Source organism: Zosterops lateralis (assembly GCF_965231275.1).
Source record: "Zosterops lateralis genome assembly, chromosome: 32".
NCBI classification, from domain to species: domain Eukaryota; kingdom Metazoa; phylum Chordata; class Aves; order Passeriformes; family Zosteropidae; genus Zosterops; species Zosterops lateralis.
Window position 1 is genome coordinate 905610 of NC_139792.1, and position 23028 is coordinate 928637.

At 47.5% G+C, this 23028-nt stretch overlaps 1 protein-coding gene across 3 annotated transcripts; it reads left to right on the plus strand.

Moving 5' to 3' along the window:
* Positions 1-831: 831 nt before the first annotated feature.
* Positions 832-22326, plus strand: LARP4 (La ribonucleoprotein 4). Of its 3 annotated transcripts, none has more exons than XM_083880922.1 (17): positions 832-913; positions 5749-5923; positions 6129-6276; positions 7378-7536; positions 7853-7928; positions 8431-8567; positions 8806-8909; positions 9890-10000; positions 10371-10424; positions 11022-11231; positions 11637-11740; positions 14366-14590; positions 14902-14950; positions 15152-15310; positions 15855-15976; positions 16759-16927; positions 17099-22326. In XM_083880922.1, the coding sequence occupies exons 2-17, from the start codon at positions 5873-5875 to the stop codon at positions 17441-17443; spliced, it is 2223 nt and encodes a 740-aa protein (XP_083737048.1). In that variant the 5' UTR covers positions 832-913; positions 5749-5872; the 3' UTR covers positions 17444-22326. The 3 variants fall into 3 exon arrangements, with proteins under 3 accessions (XP_083737048.1, XP_083737049.1, XP_083737050.1); XM_083880923.1 differs by having other exon boundaries at positions 6132-6276; XM_083880924.1 differs by lacking the exon at positions 5749-5923 and having other exon boundaries at positions 849-913.
* Positions 22327-23028: the final 702 nt, after the last annotated feature.

The following is a 23028-nucleotide window of genomic DNA, read 5'->3' on the forward strand; positions in this document are numbered from 1 at the left end:
GACAGGGATGGGGGACAGGGATGGGGGACAGGGATGGGGGACAGGGATGGGGGACAGCGGGAGGGGACAGGGATGGGGGACAGCGGGAGGGGATAGGGATGGGGGACAGGGATGGGGGACAGGGATGGGGGGACAGGGATGGGGGGACAGGGATGGGGGACAGGGATGGGGACAGGGATGGGGACAGGGATGGGGGACAGGGATGGGGACAGGGATGGGGGACAGCAGGAGGGGACAGGGATGGGGGACAGAGGGAAGGGACAGGGATGGGGGACAGCGGGAGGGGACAATCCCTCACCACCCCCGACTCGGTGTCACCGGGCACGGACACAGGGAAAAGGGACCTGCGGCATCGCAGTGCCGGCGCTGGCCTGTTCCCCAATTTTCCCAGTTTCGGCTGGCCCGAAAACTGGGAAAATTGGGGAAAAAAAGGGGCCGGGGCGGGCGGTGGGGTCTGAGCAGGGCCTGACCGTAGCGGTGTGTGCGGCGGTTGGAAGTATAAAGGATTTTAACTTCTGTAATTAGAAAAAAACCCAACCAGCCAACCCCTAACCAAAAACACTCCCCAAAACGCCAAATCCGAGATTTTCCACGGCGCGGCTCAGGGCCCTTCCATTCCCTTCGCGGGGGACGCCGCTTTTCCCGCGCGGCGCTGCAGCCACTGCGCCCCCTGGCGGAGACCGGCGGGGCGACCGCAACCCCCCCTCGGCTGGGGAATGGTCCGCCCCGGCCGTGCCCCGGACGCGCTCGGTGCCCCCGGAAGAGGCGGCGGCGGGCGGGGAGCGGGCGGGACGGGCCGGGCCGGGCGGCGCGGCGCGGCCGGAGGCGGAGCCCGCGTGTCCCGATCGCCGCTCCGGGCACCGGGGAGCGCGGGCCCGCCGGCCGCGGCGGCGCGATGCTGCTGTTCGTGGAGGTGAGGTGGCGGCGCCGGGCCATGTGGCGGGAGGAGGAGGAGGAGGAGGAGAAGGCGGCGGAGGGGAGGCCGCGCACGCCGCGCCGGGGGAGGGGACGGGGCTGACACAGCAGATCCGGGGGCGGCGGCCGCGGGGCGGGCGGGGGGGGGTCGGGGGGCGCTCTGGAAGGTTCCGCCGGGGCAGGGGGCGGGGGAGGCGCCGCCGTGACCTTCGGGCGCCGCCGCGGCCCGGCCGTGAAGGTGACGCGGGACACGCGGGGCCTCCCCGAGGCCTCCCGGGAGCGGGCCCGGCCCGGCCTCTCCACACGCGGAGCGGCCCCGCGGGGCCGGCCCCCAGCGCGGCGCCTCGTTAATTGCGTTAATGAAACACTGCGGGTGGTTTACGGCGCGGGAAGGGGATGGTGCTGCCGTTCCCCGGCGCGCCGGCTCCGGGCGGGACGAGGAGCGCGGCCCAGGCGGGCCCTGGAGGTCACCGGGGAGGGCGGGCGCCGTGTCCTGAACGGGGCTTCACCTGCTCGCGGCCTTTCACGGGGTTCGGTGAAGCGTTTTCAGCTTCTGCTGAACGAATCCTGTGGCCGCTATAAACTTTGCACCGAGTTTTGTCCCAAAACGTGCAGGGAGCAAAGAGCAGCCGGGGCCGGGGGGAATTAACGGAGGGAGCCGGGCGGGCGCTGGGCCGCGGCCGTGGCTGTGGCTGTGGCTGCGGCTGTGGCTGCGGCTGTGGCTGTGGCTGTGGCTGTGGCTGTGGCTGTGGCTGTGGCTGTGGCTGTGTCTGCCCGGGAGGGTTCGGTTCGGGAGGGTTCGGCTCGGGGGTTTTGTTCGCCTAACGGCTGAGGTGGTGCTGCTGGGCTCACACACAAACACCGACATGTGCTCCGTGCTTAGGGAACCTATAAATAAAGCACTTTGGGAAACAACGTTCTCTTTCTTAAACGAATCACCCCAGTTCCGAGCTGGCTTCGCAGAGAGGAATAAAAGTTGTCATGAGCACGGTGACAGGTTTGGAGAATTAGGGGATCGCAGCGTTCTGCTGGAAGAGGAACTGCTGGGGCTGACGGGAGGCGATGAGCAGCTGCCTCATCCAGGCTGAGCGGGGAGAGGCCCCTGCGAGCAGCGGGTGCACGAGGCAGGTTCTGGAATGCAGAGACGGGGATGGGGACGGGAGCTGGGCCATGTCAGGGAGCACATGGCTGCTGGTGCTGTGGATGAGCTGCAGCTCATCAGCACTTTGGGGTTTTTAGAGAGTCCTAAAGCACAAACTCAACTCTGATCTTCCTCTGATAATGTTGGGAGTTTCTGTGATCTTCATTCTGGAAGCCTCGATAATGTTTAATTTTGAGTTGCTGAGTGCTATCTGGGCTTTCTGGAGGTTTCTTTTCACTGCCAGGACAGAGAACTGGAGTTCAGGGCTGGGTGTCCTGGAATGCTGCAGTTGGATGCCTGGGAGCAGACAACAGCTTTATCTGGGCATTTTTGGGGATGCCTGGAAAATAAGGCACAGGATGGGTAGAAGTCCTGAGGTTTTCTGGGGGATTGGCTGAGTTGCTGTAGTTGTCAGTGTTGGTTTTAGACCTACTTGAGGTGTAAATGTGGTGATTGTGCTGAGCCCTTCACAGTGTGTGTGGAAGAATTTGGTTTCCTTCAACATCCTTTAATTCCAGATCTCTGCAGTGATGGCTGTGTCAGGGCTGTATAAGGCTCATGCTGTTTCATACATTTATGTTTGGGGCAGCCTTTTTATTCCCTCTAAGCCAGCATCTCTGTGCTGTTAACAATTAATAATTAGGTGCATTGGGAATATTAATAAATGCATTGAGAGAAATAGAATTGATAATAACTGCAGGGCTCCACTCCATATGGAGATATATGCTCCTAATTCCATATATTTTTAATTTATTGGGGAAATGGGAGTCTGTGTGTTTCAGGTGGGTGAAATGATGATTCATAGTTAAAAATTCAGGACTGTGGGAAGCAACTGAGTGTTGTTGGCCCTCTGGAGCAGGTGAGGCTTCCTGTGACCCCCCCACTGCCCCTGTTCACACTCCTCTGACACCTTCAGACAGCACAGCTGTGCCTTGGCTTTTCCAAGGGGTGCCCTGGACACAGGGGACTTGTACCAAGTGATGAAAAACCCTGGTGGGAGCAGTGCTTCTGTGACCACTGAAATTACCGTGAGGTTGAGAGTTACCTGGGACACTGAGAGCACCTGAAACCTGCCAGCAAAGAGTTACCTGGGACACTGAGAGCACCTGAAACCTGCCAGCAGCTCTGAAGGAGCTCTGTTTGCTGGTTTGACACCGATTTCTCCTTATCCAGCCTCTGGATGAGCTCTGAGCAGGTTACAGTGACTCTCCTCAGAGAAGGTGGTCACAGGGTGTCTGAGCCCCTCAGGGTCCCTACCTGCCTGTCCCCCAGCCAGCACAAGGCTTCTCTTGGCTGCCTCCCGTAGCTTTGCTGACCTTGGGGTTTTTCCATCTGCTTACGTTTCCATTTCTGGAAAAGGGTGAGTTTCTCCCCTCACAAGTTTGGTTAAATTCTCTTCTGGATTTTTTGCTTTGATTCTGTTTCAGAGAGTTTGTCTACTCTAGGAGATCTGTCACAAGCTTTGGGTTAAGGGTTTTGGTTGCAGAATAAGTTGAGTAAATATTAAAATTGAACTCTTTAAAACTCTTGACTTCCTGCATTTTTGTTAGCTTAATTGAATCTGGTTAAGTGTAATTTAGATGTAATTACAATTAAAAAAATATCCTTTCCAGTGTTTCAGAATGATAATTTTCTTCAACAGCCAATTTTTAGGAGTTGCTGGAGGAGAATCTTTGATCCACATTTGCTGGAAGTAACGTGAGCGAGAGGGGAAACTGCGCTGAGGAGGAGAGCTTTGTCAGCTCGTGGATCCCAGCGAGTGTTCCCAACCTTTGTCACTCTGTAAAGCTTTAACCTCGTCATGAAAGTTCCCGATAGCAGCTGGGAGGATCGTGCTGCAGCCAATCCCACGGGCTCGGCGTTTGCAGCCTCAGTTAAATAAGCAAGAATTGATATTTTGGCCTTCCCTTCTGAAGAGCCGCTGGCCAGGATGGAGCGGTTTTGCTCACAGAGCGCAGCATGGATTTCCCAAAAGCTGATGTAAATTAGGGACTTTTTAGCCTCTCCAGTCTGTGGGGTTTTGCTGTTAAATGAGTGAGAGCAGGGCTGGGTCCTGCTGAGCTGTTACAGCTCACTGTTTCTAGCACAAGGGGAAGTGGCTCATGCTCTGTTCCAGGTGTGTGTCTCAGCCATTGTGTTCATGATCCATTCATCATTTCATCAGAGTTGCTTTTAGTCCCAATCACCTCCAGAAATGCAGTAACCACGCCAAAGTGTTTCAGTTTCACTTTATCATATTTATTCCTTCAAATTACTTTAGGCCTGAGCTCAGTGCTACTCTCAGAGATGTAGGTAGTGAGGCATAGTTTATTTTTAGAAAAGAATGAATCATCTCTTGGATGTGTCTTGTCACTTTTTGCTTTGTTGAAAAGTAAATTCAAGGAACTGGGACCTGCTGGAGCAGGTCTGTGAGCAGGAGCCCATTTGGGTGGATGATGCTGCCCCAGGAGTGACCAAAAACTGAGCAGAACTTCATTTGGAACTGCTGAACTGCAGTGACAGAGCCTGTGGGTGCAGCAGGTTACTGGGTTTTGCTTTGCAGGTTGTTTTGTTGGGGAACAACTACTCTGAAATCTGCAAAGGGGAAATGCACGTGTGTCCTTTCACCCTGAACTATTTCCAATTTTCAGCTCTGCTCCTGGGCAAAGATTAACGGGAGGGGAAGACTGTTGCTATGTGGATTAAATCAGTTGTGCGTGGGGGGTTTGAAACTCAGAGCTTTGCAAAAACCGTGGTCTTTGTTTTGTTTCTCACATGGTTGTCTTGAACCTCTCCAGTGTTCGAAGGCTTCTTGTTACTGAACTGGAGCTTGTCCTTGCAGCAAACAGCTCTGGCACGAGGTGTGACCTTGGCAGAGGAATTATCTCTAAAGCTATTGCAACTGCTTCCTTATCCTTGTGCTGTGTGTTTGAGGCCTGGTAGTGAGCCACTCCTTAACTTCAGAATACAGGAGCTTGGCCTCCGACATATCCAACTTGCTTATCTGTGCGTTTGTGGATATGAGCTGGATTAATGGCTTTCACCTTTTAAAGTCCAGCAAATTGCAGCAGCGAAGTGGAGCATCGTTCAGTGGCTGGAAGAACTGTTTCAGCTGCTTGAGGGGTGTTGGGATATCTTGTGGGGGGAGAATTTTTGCAAAAGGGTAATTTTATTCACTACCCTGTAACTATAATTATTATTTCGCTATGTGAAAGGAGCAAAAGCCATGTTTTTCCTCCATGCTGCTGCTGGATTGTTGAATTCCTCACCCAAATGCCTTTGAGCAGCTTTGGGAGAGGGGCCTTGAAGGACTCTTATCTTATGCTGTGGGAATGAGTGTCTCTCTGTCAGGTGCCAGGCTGGAGTCTTGCAGTTCTTGTCTGTCTCACTGGTAACCCTCTCGCTCTAATTATGGTCCTGGTTGCCCAGACCCAAAGTGAGAAGATCCTGTTCTCTCCCCAGCAGGCTGGGATGGTGTGTAAGTTTGTCTTGGCAATTCAAAACCTTTAATCTCCTTGGTTACAAGTTTTAAGGAAATGATTAGTGTCTGTTGATGTGTGTAAGATTCCTGGGGGAACGGGGTAAGACTCGGGTAAGTTCAGGAGGAATCCTGGCACAGCACAGGTGATGCTTGGTTAGTACAGATGTCACTAATTCCGTTAAGTTATACAGTTTCTTCTCCTTGACATATGTTTTTTTACCTTCCTTTCTAGGAAGGGGTCTGGAGGAGGGAAAATTTCCCTTTCTGGTGAAAGGGGACTGGAGCATTATGACAGTCAAGTCTTTAAAAGCTTATGAGTTCCCAGAGTCCTTGCCGAGTAGCCGCTGCCTCCGCTGATGTTGTCGGATGTCAATAAAGAGAGGTTGAAGGCAACACTTCTAATGGAGGTAGAAACGAAATACTTGGAAAATACCAAGGATTTTCCTGTTTTCATTAATAAAAAAAAAAAAATCACATAGGTGCTTAATAGCTGGGTAGACACTTGAGATGTGGAACTCTAGAGACAATCACTAAATTCACCTGTATTTTCTGGCTTGAATTCTGATGCTTTAACTAACTAACCAACTAACCAGAGTGTTGTGGTCTCTTCAGCAGGTAACATCGAAAGGTGCTGGCTTGAACCCCAACGCAAAAGTGTGGCAAGAAGTGCCCCAGGGCAGTGGTGAGGCCGTGCCCCCCACCAATGGCACAGAGCACACGTGGCAGGAGACAGCAGCAGCCCAGGGGACTCCAGCTGAGGGTGAGGTGTTGGGACAGGGGTGGTGATGTGGCCCTTCCTGGGGGACACTTGGGGACTTCAGCTGTGAGGAGCAACCTCTGGCTCTCATCCTTGAGGCTGTAAAGGCTGATGGAGCAATATGTGTGAAAGGAAGATGAGAAAGGTGGTTTATAAGAGTGGTGGGTCTCAGCACTGGGGTGTGGATCAGGAAGGTGTCTGAGCTCTGCTGGAGCAGGATTCAAGGGGCCTGGTGATGACCTTGTAACGCGCTAAGAGGGGACCAGGGTGCTCAGTGTGTGGAAATGGATTCGTGACATTGCTGCACTTGAGCATCCACTGGACCCTGTGAACAGTAAAATGAGATCTGAGGGCCACCTGCAATCCTGAGGCACCGAGGTGCTGCTGAGAACTGTCAGGAGCATTTGTTGTGGGGCAGACCCTGTGCAGTATCCATGGTTAACTCCTTTCCATTCAGGCTGTTCCACTGCATCCCATTCCCATCTTTTTACCACAGGGGCTGAGGATTCAGTTGGTTTCACTTGTTTGGCTCAGACTTGATCTGAGGTGTAGCTGAGGTGACTCAAAGCATGGCAGAGGATGCAGGAGATTGCCTGCAAAATGGTTTAGTAAAAGTTAGGGATAAAGAAGGGAACATTCAGCTTGTGTGGCCTTGTCAAAGGTTTCTGGTAAGTCAGCAGAAGTGAGGAGAGAGCGCTGGGTTTGTGCTTTGCCTGACAGAAACTCATTTGTCTCTTCATAACAAAGTGAAGCAATTGAGGCAGTGTAAGCAATTTTCATCCCTTGTTTTTAGGAACCTTGCTTAAATATTTTAAATTTCATGTGGAAAGGCTGGGGTTTAGATTCTCTGCCACTTTGGGGATCAATTTCAGGATCTTTTATTTACTTTTCCCTGAGAGCCTAGTGCACACCAGATCTTCCTGAAATTGGAGAGGTATAAGTTTTATCCAACACAAAGTCTAAGAAATACAGGCTAAGGTTAGACCCTCTCAGGTACAGCTTTCTGGACCTATTTGTTTTAATGTTGGTAGCCAGAATTTTTCAAATGGGAAATACTCTGAAGCTGACAGGAGTTTTCCTGCTGTTGGTGTGTTCCTTTGCCAGGTAACATAGAGATCTCAGAGGACAGCTGCAAGCAGTATGAAGTGATGTATTCCCCGTCCTGTGAAGCCACAAGAAATGGCACAGGAGTTGATGAGGCATCAGCAAATGGAATTGTCCTGGCGACTGAAGATCTGGGGTACCAAATCTATGAAGTGTCTGGTGAGTGTTGAAGTTCAAATGCTGCTGTCTGTGTCTGTAACCCCCCTGGAGCTGCTCCAAGTGTGGTGTGACCAAATTGGAGCTCTGACATGTCCAAGAAGCTCCAGTATGGCCTCAACACGTAGCCAAAAAGTAGGATCAGAGTAATTTTGAGAGGTTGTGGTCTGGGGGTCTTTAAGCATCTGGGATGAGCTTTTTTTCCTCTTGGTCCTACCCAGAGAGATTTATTCTTGTATTCTGTAATGAGATGTAATGAACCTTGCCTGGTCTTGTTGCCATGAAAGTGGGAGCTGATGGTGGATGTGGTCCCTTTCAGGTGATGGCAGCTCCACTGTGTCCACAGAAGACATTAGAGAATGTTTGAGGAAACAACTTGAATTCTGCTTCTCACGGTAGGTGCAGTTAACCCACCTTGGTATAAACCCTTTATTGGTATAAAATCCTTGACAAACATCCCTCTTCATGGCTTGATATGTACAATCATCTTGATAAAACCACAAACCAGCATTTGCTGATGTGCTGTAGAAGCCCCGTGGCACCTTCCAGCTGTTTCAGTCCTGTCTGTGCAGCCTGTCCTTGGATGAGGATGAAATCTGTGCTCCACAGTCATAAGACATTGAGATCATTCACTGTGTGGCACCAGAAGCCTTTTTGGCAGATCCTTTTTGCAGACCAACATGTAGGACACTGGAATTTCATTAAGTTTTTAAAATTATTTTGCTCTGCTTTGTATTGATTTACTGGGATTTGTTCCAGGAGAGAAAATCTGAGGATGTTTTGGTTGTGAGTGGTACTGGTGAATATTTATTTAAGCCTGTTGTTATCCTCTTGTTTTGAGTTTTCTCTAAGTCAGGTTCAGGATCTTTATTAAATAATAATTTTATGTCTTTTTAGAGAGAATCTTTCAAAGGATCTCTACTTGATGTCTCAGATGGACAGTGATCAGTTTGTTCCAATATGGACAATTGCCAACATGGAAGGGATTAAGAAGCTGACAACGGATATGGACCTTATTCTTGAAGTTTTGAGATGTAAGTCTGGGATTTTGGTATCTATATCAGTAGCACAGAGAATCTTTCCATGCTTCAGAGGGATGTTGTAGTCTCTGAACTGATTATGGTTTGTTGTTCTGATAAAAGGTGACGGGAACTTAACTGAGTAGGAGGCTCTTCCAAACTCCTGAATTCTCGTTCTTTGTTCCAAGTTCCATGAGAGAGTCTGCTACTGCTGAGATGTGTAAAATATCCAAATTTTATCCTTTATTTTCAGCTTCTCCTATGGTACAAGTGGATGAAAGGGGGGAGAAAGTCAGACCAAACCACAAACGATGTATTATCATTCTCCGTGAGATCCCTGAAACAACACCTATAGAGGTAAATAAAGAGAAAGGAAATAAATAACTCTCTTACTGGTTTTGGAAGGTGTCTTCAACAGGGCTTCAAACAGCACCAGGAAAAGGTCAGCTGGTGTTTTAATTGGATTAAACATGGATATTTTTCTTCTAGACCACAGCAGTAACTTTTTCCACCTGGGTGCGTTGTCAAAATAGTCAAAACAAAAACTTATTGCCATTGTCTCTTCCCATTATTTACTACTATATTTAAACCTTCTTAAGTAAACTTTTTTTCCACCAAAGCTGAGCTAGCTTGACTTTTCTGGAAGGAAGTTTGAACTGGTTTCTTTTCAGATCCAAAAATAAATCAGTCCAGGGCATAGCTTGGAATTCAGGCTGAATTTGTCACAGCAATAACTTTACTTGAAGTCAGACGGTTGTTTTGGCAGCAAGAAATGTTACTAAACATTTCTAATTCATTGAGCCCCAGCATGAGCTGAGCTCATTATGCCCGAGGAGGGAGGATAATAAAATTCCTCCTGATACTTGGTGAACAGAATGATTTAGTTCTTTGTTTTTTAAAGTCGTAACACAGGGTGTTTGTCTACCAGCATTTTAAATTAGTTCTTTTAATGCAAATACTGGGGAGCTGCTTGTCCCTCTCTTTACAATCTGATTATTGCAAAACTGTCAGGTTGCCTTGACTTAGAAATATTCCATGGAATCATTGTCTCTATGACTCTGCTGATCTAAAGTCACACTTTTCCTACCTGTTTCATGTGAAAATATCACCAGGTCTACACAGATATTGATTTTCTTACCAGCTGGGTCTGCTCTGTTTCATCTTGGGAGCCCAAGGGGCTGAATTAGGATTTGTGGGTGAAGAAGCAGGTAGAGGGTGATGTGGTCAGGGGAATAAAACCATCCCTGGTCACGGGAGAGCAGCAGCTGAGGAGCTGGAGCATAAATGTGAGTCACTTTAGTGTTCATTGTACAAGGGCCCTGAACTTCTCTCCCCAGGAGGTGAAGGCTCTGTTCAAGAACGAGAACTGCCCCAAGGTGATAAGCTGTGAGTTTGCTCACAACAACAACTGGTACGTTACATTCCAGTCTGACACAGACGCGCAACAGGTAAGGCTGCCTTCCTCTGCCACCCCAGCTCTAATCCTTCCCCTGCTCAAGGAAAGTGCACATGTGTTTCCCCTAGCTAAAAGAAATATTTGCTGATCCCCTTTTTGTTGTTTTAAGAGATTACTGGCAGATTCTGGTTAGTAAGAGCAAAGTTTGAGAGATTGTGGGGTTATGATTCTCGTGCCTGGCTGTTGCCTCGGTGCTCACTGGCCATGACTGGCACTAGAATCCTGAATTTGAAGTGTTAATGGATTTAGCTGGGCTGACAGGGAAGCACATGACTGCACATTTCTGTTAAATCATGGAACATCCTTTGGGAAGTACAACTTCATCAAGATATTCTAACGTTGATCTTTTTTTGTATCTACAGGCGTTCAAATACTTAAGGGAAGAAGTGAAAACCTTTCAGGGCAAGCCAGTAATGGTGAGGCTGCTTTAGCTGCTGTTTCTGTTGGGATTGAATTGTGTTGTTTCTGTTTGGATGAAGGTGAACCAAGGATTCAACGGGGGGATAGTCCATAACTCTGGCTCTGGAGGCTGGAAACGTGAACGAGGTCATGGGGAGCTCTGACAAATTACAGTTCAGTGGCTGCTGGTTACTCACAGCACTGCTTCCCAGGGGGGGTGAAATACATTCCTGTGCTGACTTCCCTTCTCCACTTGCCCCAGAATCTGGGTCTGCAGAGCTTAGGAGAGGGATTCCTGCCACTGTGAGTCTTGAGTTGGCTGCTGCACAAAGCAGCTAGAGCAAAGTGCATGTACTGTGAGAGGAGCTGTCATGATTGGAGTCTGGACACTTCCTGCTGTAAAAAGCATTATTTATCTTTAGTTTTACAGATCACCCAGCTAAAGCAACATGTGTCCTTCCCCTTATCATGCTGTGGTAATATGAGCTGAACTGATTTCATCAGCTCTTATTCATAAGCAATAATCAACCTTCACATCCCTCCAGCAGGCAAGAAAAATTCCACAATTCCCCTTTTCTCCCAACTAACTCACGGTGTAATTTACTTTCTTGCAGGCCAGGATAAAAGCCATCAACACATTTTTTGCTAAGAATGGTTACCGGGTGGTGGATTCCAGTGTGTATCCCCAGCCTGTGCAGACCCAAGCCCAGTTTGCCTCCCCCCTGTTTATGCAGCCTGTATATAGCCCTCAGCAGTACTCGATTTACAGCATTGTGCCTCAGACGTGGTCTCCAAATCCTGCACCTTACTTTGAGACACCACTGGTGAGTAACAGCTGCTGAGAAGGGGAGCAGGAGCTCAGCCCATCAGGGAGAGTAATAATCACTAAGAATGAGTGGGTGTTCTAAGTTTCTTGGTCAGAATCCTTCTGTTTTACGCCAGTCTCGCCATTGGCTGCCACGTATTTCCAAGGAATTTTGGTGTGAAATTCCATTTTTCTGCAGCTTGTGTTACTGGAAGAGCCCATAGCCTTTCCAGGAATGGGGGAACTGCTAAAACAGATGCAGACCGTGACCCTGTGGGGATTTGGCTGGAGTAGTGAGTTCACACCACAGTCAATGCTGTAGCCCAGTGTGAAATTACAGCCATGAGTAACTGCTGAAGCTGATCATTAATCTGCAGACATTTTCTTTGCAGCTCAGCCACTGAGACTGTTGTGTCTGTTGCAGGCCCCGTTTCCCAATGGTGGATTTGTGAATGGCTTTAATACACCAGGATCATATAAAACAAATGCTGCTTCTCTGAGTATAGGTCGCCCATTCCACAGGAATAGGTAAGAGAATTCTGCCAGGTGTTTGCTCCTGTAAAACACACAGTACTGACATCCTCAAGTGTTCCTTGCATGCCACATGCAGTGTTTTCTGATGGGACCACATTATTTATTTTTTTTTATAAAATATGTGATGTTTTTCAACTTAATTTTAAAAAATGAAGTAGAAGGTGGCAGCTTAAGATCCTAAAATAATGGACAAAGTGCCGGAGAGAGGAAAGATAACTCCTTTAAAAGCCTCAGAGGAATTTTTGCAGACAAATAAATAACTTCCTCTTAAGGTCATACTTGTAATTATGTTTGTTATACACAGATTATAAACTCCTGCAGCACACCATAAGCCTTTCCTGCTGGGATCAGGCTTGTGGAGCTGCTGATTCCTGCAGTGGGAGTTGCTTGTCCTGACTGCTGCGTCCAACTGCTCGATGCTGGGGCTGTTCCTGTAATTTATTTGCTTTATCCCCATCTTTCCTGAGAGCTGTAAGGACTTAGATATAAACACTGGGGAGGAGGAAACACTTTGTATTACTGGAGCAATTGCTCTGGGAATACAATGGAGTAGTAACCCATGTGTGGGGGTGGGAGTTGTTTGTGTGCAGCACAGGGCTGGGACCATGGGAATTGCTGTTGGTATTGTTGGAGAAATCAGCCAACAGCTGCCAGGGCCGTGAGTGGGTTTGTGGTGCAGTTCAGGTCTGTGGCTGTTGGCAGAAAGGGAACTTCAGGCTTTGGTCTGTGGTGACTCAGCAGAGTCTTAACACAGACTGTGGAACTGGGAACATGACTCTGCCTGGAAGATGGAGCAGCTGCTCCAATTGCAGCTGCTCAGCTCCCAGTTCACATCTTGACAGAGGTGGTTTGGCTTTTTTGTTTTTTTTTACTTTAAATTGTGCACAATCTTAAAACCTGAAAAGCTCTCAGGTATATGGACCCTCATGGAAGTACAGATGCTGCAACTGTGCAAGAACTGTGTGTATCCAAGTACTAGCACCTTGAAATGCCTCCTCATACATCACATCTCTATAACCCTAAGCTTTTAAAATCCTGGTTATGTAAAGACTTCAGTTTGTAAAACTTGAGTACTTGAAGTTGCAGCTTTAGGGTGACTCTGTGCGGGTCCTGCCGGCCCAGTGATGATCAAGTATCGCGCTAAGAGAGAACAGGTCACAGTTGGAGGCTGGGCAGCCTGTGCTCCCTGCTTGTCCTTCCTCCTGCTCTTCTTCCTTCTGCTCTCACATCATTTCTCCTTCTCTCTGCTCTTTTTTTTTTTTCCTTCCTTTATCTTTCTTCATCTTTTCTGCTTTGCTCTTCTGCCCAGACAAGACTGTGGCCTTCTCGATGACGGGTAAGATTATGAGATCTGAGGGCTGAGCAGTGACTTGAGAAAATGCCATTTTGAGAATAACTTGGACAAAATGGAAGGATTTAGTTGACTTCGCTCCACCTCCTCCCTATGGTTTTTGTTGATGGAAAACTTAAACTTTATTGGGCCCTTAAAACTGGTTCTTGATACGTCTTGAAGCTGGGAAGTGTGAATTCATCTCTGTTCAGCAAATCTCTTGAACTGCAAAACAGCTTGTTTAGAGAGTTCATCTTCTAGCTGCTTTTTGATTTCTGTCCTGGACTATTAAACCTGACTTGTTTTGTGGTACAGACAGTTAATAGTTAAGTGCTGGAGTTTTCTCTGTAGCTAAACATTTGTTTAAGCCACTCGTATTTATTTTGTGCTGATTTGTTGCAACATCCTTGTGGGAAAGGGAGATGGAGGAATCATACTTTGGCTGGCTCTAGGAGAGTTTCTCTGATTTCATGGAATGTTATAATGAAATTATTTTAAAATGATGAGTGTGCAAAATCCTCCTGATGTCCTTAAATTATGAGATGTGCAGAGTTTACCAAAGGAGAGAGAATTGAGAGTTCTTATTTTTGATCAATGCTGCATAGAAAACCAGTGAGGGGCAAAAGTAAAAAACAGTTGAAGACACCTGAATGCTGCTCCAGAAAACTGTTGCATATTTTGCTGTATCTGAGATTTTCTGGACAATTCTGCATTTAAGACCCTGAGCCTGAACTTGCAGCAGCACTGAGTGTGCAGAGCTGTGCTCTGTGCTCAAAGGAGCCACAGCTTTAATGCTGAATAATCGATAACAGGGTGAAACATTTGGGGGTTGGGATCTGCAGAGTCAGTGCTGGGTTTTGGGAATGGGAGCAGCCAGGCTGAGCCTGGCCATGCATGGTGGGGCTCAACTGCCCTGGCCTGATCTGCCACGTTCAGTCACTCCTGGCCTTGTGTCTCAGTTCAGTTTGTTTGCCTCTGGCCAGATCAGTCTGTTCCTTGGCCTTGGCTTATTTCTCCAGCTCCATTTCCAATGCCCTGTGCCAGTGCTGCAGGCCCAGACAAAGGAAAAATTCCTCTTTGGGTTCTTCTGGCTCTTCTGTGACCCCTGGGAATTTTTTTAGTTGTCTGAGGTTTGGGGTTTTTTTTTTCCCCTCAGTGTCTTTTGGGCAGCAATCTCAAACAGGAGTTCTGGTGGTTGCAGGTCTGTTTTTTCTGTCAGCTGGTGCTGGTGGTGGTTCTGGTGTGGTTCCTCAGCACGGGGGTCCCACAGCTCCTCTCTGTGTCTGCAGGGTGAAGCCCCATTTCCGCTCCTCCAGCAGCTCCGAGCACCCGGAGGGGCCGCCCGGTGCCGGGGCCCTGCCCATGGGGGACCTGAGCAGAACCAGCTCAAGGAATTTTGTCATGGAGAGACACAACAGCTCATTAACTGGGCACCAAGACCAAGGGTATTCCCAGAAGGATTCTCCTACAGCACCTCTGGAGCAGAACGGAGATTACGGCGTCGGCAGGGGCAGGTAAGGGCTGTGTCCTGTGTTTGCTGTCACACAGCAGCTTGTGTGAGACAAAGATATCAACCACCAGCACAAAATATATTTCTGTAAGGAGCAGCCACAAGAAAACTGAGTGATAAGAGAAAATTGATGCTTAAGTGAATCAGGAATAGTAAATGCTGACCTGGGAGTAGGAATGGTTCCAGCTTCACTCTCTAGCTGGTAGTTGCTCTGACAAACAGCTGGCAGTAGGACAGTGAGGTGTCTCTATTTTAAAGGAACTGATTTGTCCCAAGAATTAAAACATACACTGATTGGTGTTCTTGTTGTTAAAGGAGGAATGTGTTCAGAGGTCGGAGGAGACGGGAGGACGACCGAGTTTCAGTAAGTTCTGCTTCTCTTTTTGCAGGGAGTCACACAAAGTGCAGACTGTTGGCTTCCCAGTTATCAAAGGAGTGGCAGAGTCCTTAAATCCTCAGATTACATTTGGGGGTTTACAGTTTTTCTAGGAAGTTGCCTGACACTTGTTCAGGGCTTTCACTGCTTGGTGTTTCAACTCCAGTAACTTGTGTTTTCCCTCTCCAGAGACCTCAGCCTTCAGCAGAAACAAAGACTCAGACACCAAAGTTTGACTTGCTTGCATCCAATTTCCCACCTTTGCCTGGCAGCACAGCAAAAATTCTGGGAGAGCCTGTGCTGGAGAGCAGGATGTCCGACATTGTGAAAGGAGTCTGCAAAGAGAAGGTGCCTGATCTTGTCTCTGTGCACACAGAGGCATATCTGGGTGCTGTGCCTCCCTTTTCCCTATCAAAGGGTTGGTTTGTTAGAGCCAGTGCTTTAATCCCAGACTTCATACTGGTTTGTTCATAGAATAGTGCATTTCTCTGGGTTTTTTGTGGGAATGCAGCTAGAGCTCATGCAGTTATGCTGTTGTAAACTCAGTGATGTTTAGGAATAAAGCAGGCAAAGGAGGAATGTTTGCTGTGGGAGTAGGACCAGTTTGGTGGGGTGTGGGCAAGGGATCTTTCCAGATGAATTTGTTCTTTGAGCTGGTGGGACTAAGCACTGATATTCTGGGTGATCCAGCCTTAGTTGTGGTTTTACCCACTGCTTGTTTTGCCCATATAAAGAGGTATTGCTCTAGAGGTAATGGTCCAAAAGAAGTAAAATTCCTATCAGGACTTAAGCAGCCTTTGGGACTGCCCCACTTCTCAGGTGTCTTGCACTCCCATATTGTGGAACAATTTGAGAATTGTTCTATATTTTACAACTTTTTCTCTGTGTGCAGGAAAGCAAAGACTCCCTGTCCCCCTGCCCGGCTCCTGCTCCAGAGGAACAAACACCCAGCGCTGCCCAACCGCCCGTGCCCAGCGTGAGCTCCCCGAGCCAGACTGAGCCTGTGGTGCTGAGGTATGCACAGAACGTGGGCACACCATGGAATTATGGGGTGTACTGAGCTGGGAAAGACTCACAGGGATCATCCAGTGCAGCTCCTGACCCTGCACAGACACCCGAACAATCTAACCCTTGGCACCCCTAGAAGTGGTGTCCAAATGCTTCTGGAGCTCTGGCAGCTGTGCCCATTCCCTGGGGAGAGGGCAGTGCCTGAACCCATATCCCTTCTAACCCTCCCCTGACCCAGCTCCAGCCGTTCCCTGGTGTTCTGTCCCTGTCACAGGGAGCAGAGATCAGAGCTGCCCCTCGGGATGGAGCTGCAGCCCCCAAAGAGTCTCCCCTGAGTCTGTTCTCCAGACCCAGAGCCCTCAGCCATTCCCCCAGACCCTCCCTCATCCCCTTGTCCCTGCTTTAGACCCTCCCCAACAGCTTTAGATGTTTTTCAAATTGTGGTACCCAAACTGCCCCCAGGACTGGAGGTGAGGCCACCCCAGTGCAGAAGAGTGGGACAATCCTCTCCCTCACCTGTCTGGCAGTGCTGGACCTGATGTCCCCAGAGCCTGGTGACCTTTTGGGCTGCCAAGGTGCTGCTGACTCATTTGCATGTTCTAGCAAAGTCTCTCACCAGAGTCTGACAGCAATATTGGTGGTATCTTCTTCAGAGGCCACCAGATGGAAAGAACAGATCCTGGTGGGAGTGGCTGTTCTGTTCTGCACTTGTGACTTCAAAGAAAGGAAATAATCTCTGAAACATGAGTGTCAGTAGGTTTTAATGTGAATTGTTGTTGGTTTATCAGCACGGTTCAGCCAGAGAGCAAACCAGAAGAAGTGTCTGCTCCAAAGGATGTGGCCAGCCCAGCTTCTCCGCCGGCATCCGTCAGTCCCATCAGTGCTGCAAAGCCACCGAGGACAAACACCTCCTCACCTTCTGCTCAAGCAACTGCAGCCCCTGCCCTGTCGACACAGGTAAGGCCCAGAGCAGGGAATGGGAATGACACAGGCAGCTTTCTCCAGGATGTGCTGATGGTGCACCTGGGAGCTTCTCTCTGCTCTCTTGTCGTGCCATGACTTCATGCCTGGGATGGGCAGGGAGGTGGTTGTGGTGTGTCAGCCCCGCTCTTCTCCTTGATCCCAAAGGAGCCTCGCAAGCTCAGCTACGCCGAAGTTTGCCAGAAACCCCCAAAGGAGCCACCACCTCCAGCCCCCATCCAACCTTTGAGGGAGCATCGCACCAACATCGTTCCCCCTGCCAAAAATGAAGAAAATGGTACGTCGGAGAAGGCTCCGGAGAAGGCTCCTCCTCACGAGAGGCCTGAAGGTCGAATGAAGGATTACTCCGGGTTCCGTGGCAGCGGAGCTCCCAGGGGAGCTGCTGGGAAAATCAGGGAACAGAGGCGCCAGTTTGGACGCAGATCTTCGCCTCAGGGAGCGCCGCGCCGCCTCGGCAAGGAGCAGTACGTGCCACCCCGGTCACCAAAGTAACGCTGGGCCAGCCAATGATTCTCTGTTTCACTTGAGCTGTGGACTTAAAGAGCAGCAGAGAGAGAGACTTGAGGAGGGAAGGATTCAGGAAGGGGGAAAATACTGAACTGGAGCGTGGCTTTTGTGTGGAGAAGTTTGTGGAGGGTCCCTAAAATTCATCTCTAAAAGTGATTTCACAAATGCTGGAGGATTCCAATCACTATAAATATAGAGATTATAATTTTTGTAATTTTTTTTTTTTGTTTTTGTTTTTAATTTGCAGAGGGTTTCCTGCTTGAAATCAGCTTTGGGATTGTGAAAGTAGCGTTTTGACAAAGTGAAAGAATACGAGTTGACAAATTAACCTGTCTCTCGGTGTAGGAGAAAAAGGATAAGAGAATATTATTTTTGGAAAATGAGCATTTCTGTAAAATTAGAACTTTTTTTAGCCTATTTAACGTTTGGCTTGTGGGCTGGTGTGTCTGCCATGGATGGCCTGGCATTGCAGAGGCCTCTGCAGCAGCACAAGCAGAGCGAGTGCAGCCAGAAGTGTTGTCATCACTTAGTCACTGATGATGAAAACTGAATGTACTACTGTAGTAACCCATGTGTTTCCAGCTTGAAGTAGAGTCTCTTGACCTTACTAACATTTCATTCAGCAAGCTTTTTATGGTATAAGTTTTGCAGGATACAGGATTGTAGATGAGAGTGTGTGGACAGCAGAAATTGTCTCGTAGACGCAGCGGAAGGAGGCAAAGGGAGCATGTGAGAATTTTTATTATGCCCTTTTCCTCGCCTCCTTTTGAGGGCAACTCCTTAGGTTTGGGGTTTTGTTTGTTTGCTTTTTTCCCCTCTCTTGTTACTTTCTCTAATTTCTTTATTACAGACTTTAGTGCATTTTTCTTGGTGTGTTTTCCTGAGGCAGCCCCAGGGTAGGACGGGCAGCGCCTGGTGTTACCTGTACAGGTGAAGAGCCTGGAATTCCAGCTGCAGATGTGGAATTCTGCCTTGCAGGTGGGAACTCTGGGCACTCACTGTCATCTCTGGATGACTGGGCAGCAAACCAGAGCTGTGGCTGGGTTCTCTCTGTGCTGACTCTGGAATAGGCTGTTGGCTGCTGTATTGCCAGAAATCAGGGTTTAGACTCCTGGGAACTCGTTGTTTACAGCTGATGTCATAGCAACTGACTCCTTTTTAACTGTTTCAAGTGGAACTAAAGATGCAGAGTTAAAGAAATCCCCTGGTGTTCAGAGAAGCTACAGGAGCAGTGGCTCCTTGCCAGCTGTGTGCTGACTGAATTTGCAACACTATTGTGCAGTAAGTGGTTAAGTTTCAGGGTGATTAATGACCGAAATAGGAACATTCAGCGCATTAATCTGCCAAAATCAGCATACCAGGGTTCAAAGTTCTGTATAAAGTGTTAGGGGAAAAGTAGCTTCCAGCAGTAAGAATCACATCTTTATTTTTTTCCTCTTTTTTTTTTTTTTTTTTTTTTTTTTTTTTTTTTTAAGTGAATAGCAAGTGTACAAATTTAAAGTTGTAAGTTGTGAACACTGGAAAACTCAATTGTGATATATTCCGTAACCATCTTAGTAATATATGCTCGTGTTGCCATAGAATGAATGTAAGTGGCAGTTAAAATAACTGTGAAATTTTTCATCTTCTGATTTCTTAGCCAGATAACCCTTGGCGACTTGGGCCTCAGTAGGAATTCTCTATCAACTGCTTGGAGAACACTCATATCTATTTTTATAAATATATATATAAAGCCAGAGTTGTCATTTCTCTAACTTATTATTCAGCTTGGCAATTGCTTTGAGTTGATTCATAAGACAATACAATGTATTTATGCAGTTAACTGTTCATTTCTACGCATGTTATAAAAGAGAGAGTCAGAGAATCATAGAATGGGCTGAGTTGGAAGGGAACCCATCAGGATCATGGAGTCCCAACTCCTGGCCCTGCACAGACCCCCCCAACATCCCACCCTGTGCCTAAGAGCATTGTCTAAATGCTTCTTGAAATCAGACAGGCTTGGAGCTGTGAGTCCTTCCCTCTGGGGAAGGAATTTTTCCTGGTCTCCCACTTCAACCTCTCCCAACTCAGCTTCCTGCCATTTCCTTGGGTCCTGAAGTATATAGATATATATATATTTATATATATTTATATATATTTATATATAGATATATATATATAAACCCCAAAATCACTCTTCACTTTGAAACTACCTGTACTGGGTTTGGGAGGTTTTTTTTAATTTAGTAAAAAAAATCGTTGATCACATCCACAGTTTAGGGATTCTTACAAACCCTTCTCCCTTTATTTTGATAACGCTACTCTTGTTGCAATGATAGGCGAGTTTAAATATTTAGTGTCAAAGTCCTGAAATGCAATGAATGCAGAGTTTAATTCATTTTAAAGGCTCTTAAATAATTCCTGCAGCCAAACTGGAACAAAACAAGCCTGTAGGATGGTTCATGGGTGTTTAGGGGAGATGTGTTCAGGGACGTTGAGGAAGCATTGGGATGCTGACAGCTCTTGGCTGTTTAGAGGAGGAATTGTGAGAGAAGGGGCTGGTTCAGATGTTGCTCAGAATTCCCTGATCCAGTGTCAGTGACTTGATTGTGCTGAGGGGACCTGAGTGGTGAAATGGAACTTTGTCATCCATCAGGTGTGGGAAAACCCAACCAACTGTGGCTCCATCTTCCTTGTAGGGGGATGGCAAAGGGGTGCTCTGTGGGTCCTGGGAGTGTTTCCAGCCCTTGTGCCCTGGATGTAGGTCAGGCTGTAACTGTTGGCTTTTCCCAGCATATCCAAACTTCTCTCAGCTTAGGGCACTTGGAATGATTTATTTCACACCTGCGTGCAAGGATTGCACGTGAGCTTTTCCCTTCCACCACTTCCAACTGTGGTTTGGGGTTTGTTTTGGTTTTTTTTTTTTTTTTTTCGTCTTTCTATTCTTTTCTGTGCAGGGGGAAATTCCCAGTTGGATACAGAGGCTGTGAAACTGTAGTGAGGTGGGAGCTCTCAGCACTGGGACCTGGCAGGGACTGGCTTTGCCTTTTCCTCCCTGTGCTGAGCTGGGGAAGGATCTTGTATCAGTCCCCACCAGTTTAACCATTGGGCAGACTGGGGAAACTGGGACAGAGGGGTGGATTGGAGCCAGACCCACTGCTGGGGCAGCTCCTGGATTCATGGGAGCTCCTGGATTCATGGATTTCTGTGTCAGCAGTGCTGGAAGTGTCCCTGTCACTGGGCTCCAGGTGCACTCCAAGTGACCACAGCTCTCGTGGTTCCCTCTGGGTGTTCCCTCACAGGATAAAAACTCTCCTGCTCTGCTGATATTAAATACCAGGAGGTGCAAATCACACCTAACTTTCAGTTTTAGGAACTGTGACTTGTTTTCAGAGTTGTTGAACTTCCATTAGGGACAGAAATACACTCCCCAGTTCAGTTCTTTTCCAAATTACTGTGTGTGGAAAAGATTGGGGCACTCTCTCGTGCTTCTGCTGGGGAGTGAAAAGAAGAAATTCTTTGCATGTGATAGTAAAATTAAAAGTGCAAAAAGTTTTGTTTCTTTTGATTTCTAACATTAAGTTAGTTTTATAGTATCTTACATTCCTGCTCTTGTTTTGTTGTTTTTGTTTTTTATTTTAATTAGCCTGGCACAGTATGATGGTGCAGTTTAGCTGTAGAAAATAAAAAAATAAAAAAAAAAAAGAAGAAAAAAAAAAGTAACCCACTATTAACCAGAAGAGAAAGATGATACTGTGGCAGATCAGTAGCAAATAAGTGACTTAATCAATGCTTTACTATAGTTAAATAGCTATGGCCTTACTACTTTGTCAATATCAGCTTAATTGTCTTGAAACTGTCTGCGATTTTTACTGTTCCCAGGTGAATTTACCTGGGCTGAGATATCTGGTATGTACAGATGATATTTTAAATTTGTAAAATGCACCATTGTATTACAGACGATGCAACAGAAATGCACTTCGGGGGGAAATGGCTTCTGATGAGTTTTTTTGTAAATCCTTGATTACTACAGATATGCAATAGAGTTTTTTGTTTCTAATTTTGATATTTCCTTCTGAAACGTAAGATTGTTGCCATTAATCTGAATGATTTATCATGCTCTTCTTTGCGTGTATATATTCCATATAGTCTGAGCTTCCTTTTAGGATGGTACATAATTTTGGGTTGTTGTAGTATTTTAGTTGGCTCTTCTCTTCAGTGCCTTTAGCACAGGCACTTCAAGAGGTTCATTGAGTCTGTTTTTAATGTACAGTTGGGAGGACTTGAAATGGAGTTAAAGCAACTTATTTCTGAAAAAAAAAATCCATCTGCAAACTAACCTGTAACAACTTTAAAATTTTATATTTAAGAACCAGATGTTTATTTTTATGGAACTTCAGTTATGGATACAGTTTCCAGAAAAAAAAAATGCAACTTCAAATGTAAACAGACTGTGCATAAATGGGTTTTGTTCTAATTTTTATAGAATACAAAATATTCAGATAATATATTGAGCTTGAGTTACTACAGACATCTTGTTCCTCCCGGATGAATCCAGCTTCCCCTTGGCATTGACGATCTCTCTTCAAAGTGGTAGGAAAGGAGAAAAAAAACTACTTATCTGGCTTTTAGACTGTCTGTTCTGGTTTATTCCTGTTGTCAAAATGTCCAAAACAAAATTTGTGTAACGTAGGTTCATGCTTTAAGTGTTCAAATGATAATACATGTATTTGTATTTGTTTTTGACATTGCCAAGGTGCTATGGGAAATTGAAATAACAGTTAGAAAAATAAAGCTGATTTAAAAGAGAAAAAAACCCACCAAAAAAAAAAAAAAAAAAAAAAAAAAGAAAACAAACCAAAAAAAAAAAAAGAAAAAAAACCTTTAAACCACAACTCCCTGAGTTCTTATTTGTGTTTTTTGGAGGTTGAAATTTTTTAGTGCAGGGGGGTGAAGGGAGAGACCTTTGGTTCTGGTGGGGGCTCGGGGTCCTGCTCAGGGCTTTGTGACAATTCCAGTTTGGGTCAGGCTGGGGGAACATGGGGAGCCCCACTGGGTCCCAATTCCTGCTCCAGCAGGGTCAGCCCAGGGCACAGGATTGTCCAGAGGGTTCTGGAATGTGCCAGGGAGGGGGACATCACACCCACTCTGGTTCCAGTACTCACAGCAAAGTTCCTCCTCATGCCCAGGGGTTGGTTCCTCCCCATCCCTCTTGTCCCAGCGCTGGACAGTCTGGTCCATCCTCAGTACCCGCTGTGGGTGTTTGATACTTGGATCGGGTCCTGTCTGTGTTGTCACCTCTGAGGGAGCCCAGGTCCTTCAGCCTTTCCCCTGAGAGCTGCTCCTGTCCCTTCATGGTCACCTCGGCAGGAGCCCCGAGGCTTCACCCCACACTGTGCCCACCACGGCCCACTGCCCGCCTGGGAGAGGCCGAGCACAGACCCCGGGATGGGAACAGGGCCCAGGGGCAGAACCGGGAACAGGGATCGGGAATGGGACCGGAGATGGGCCCTGGGGGCAGAACCGGGATGGGAACGGGAGTGGGACCAGGACCTCAGACAGGCCCTGGCGGCAGAACCGGGACTGGAGAT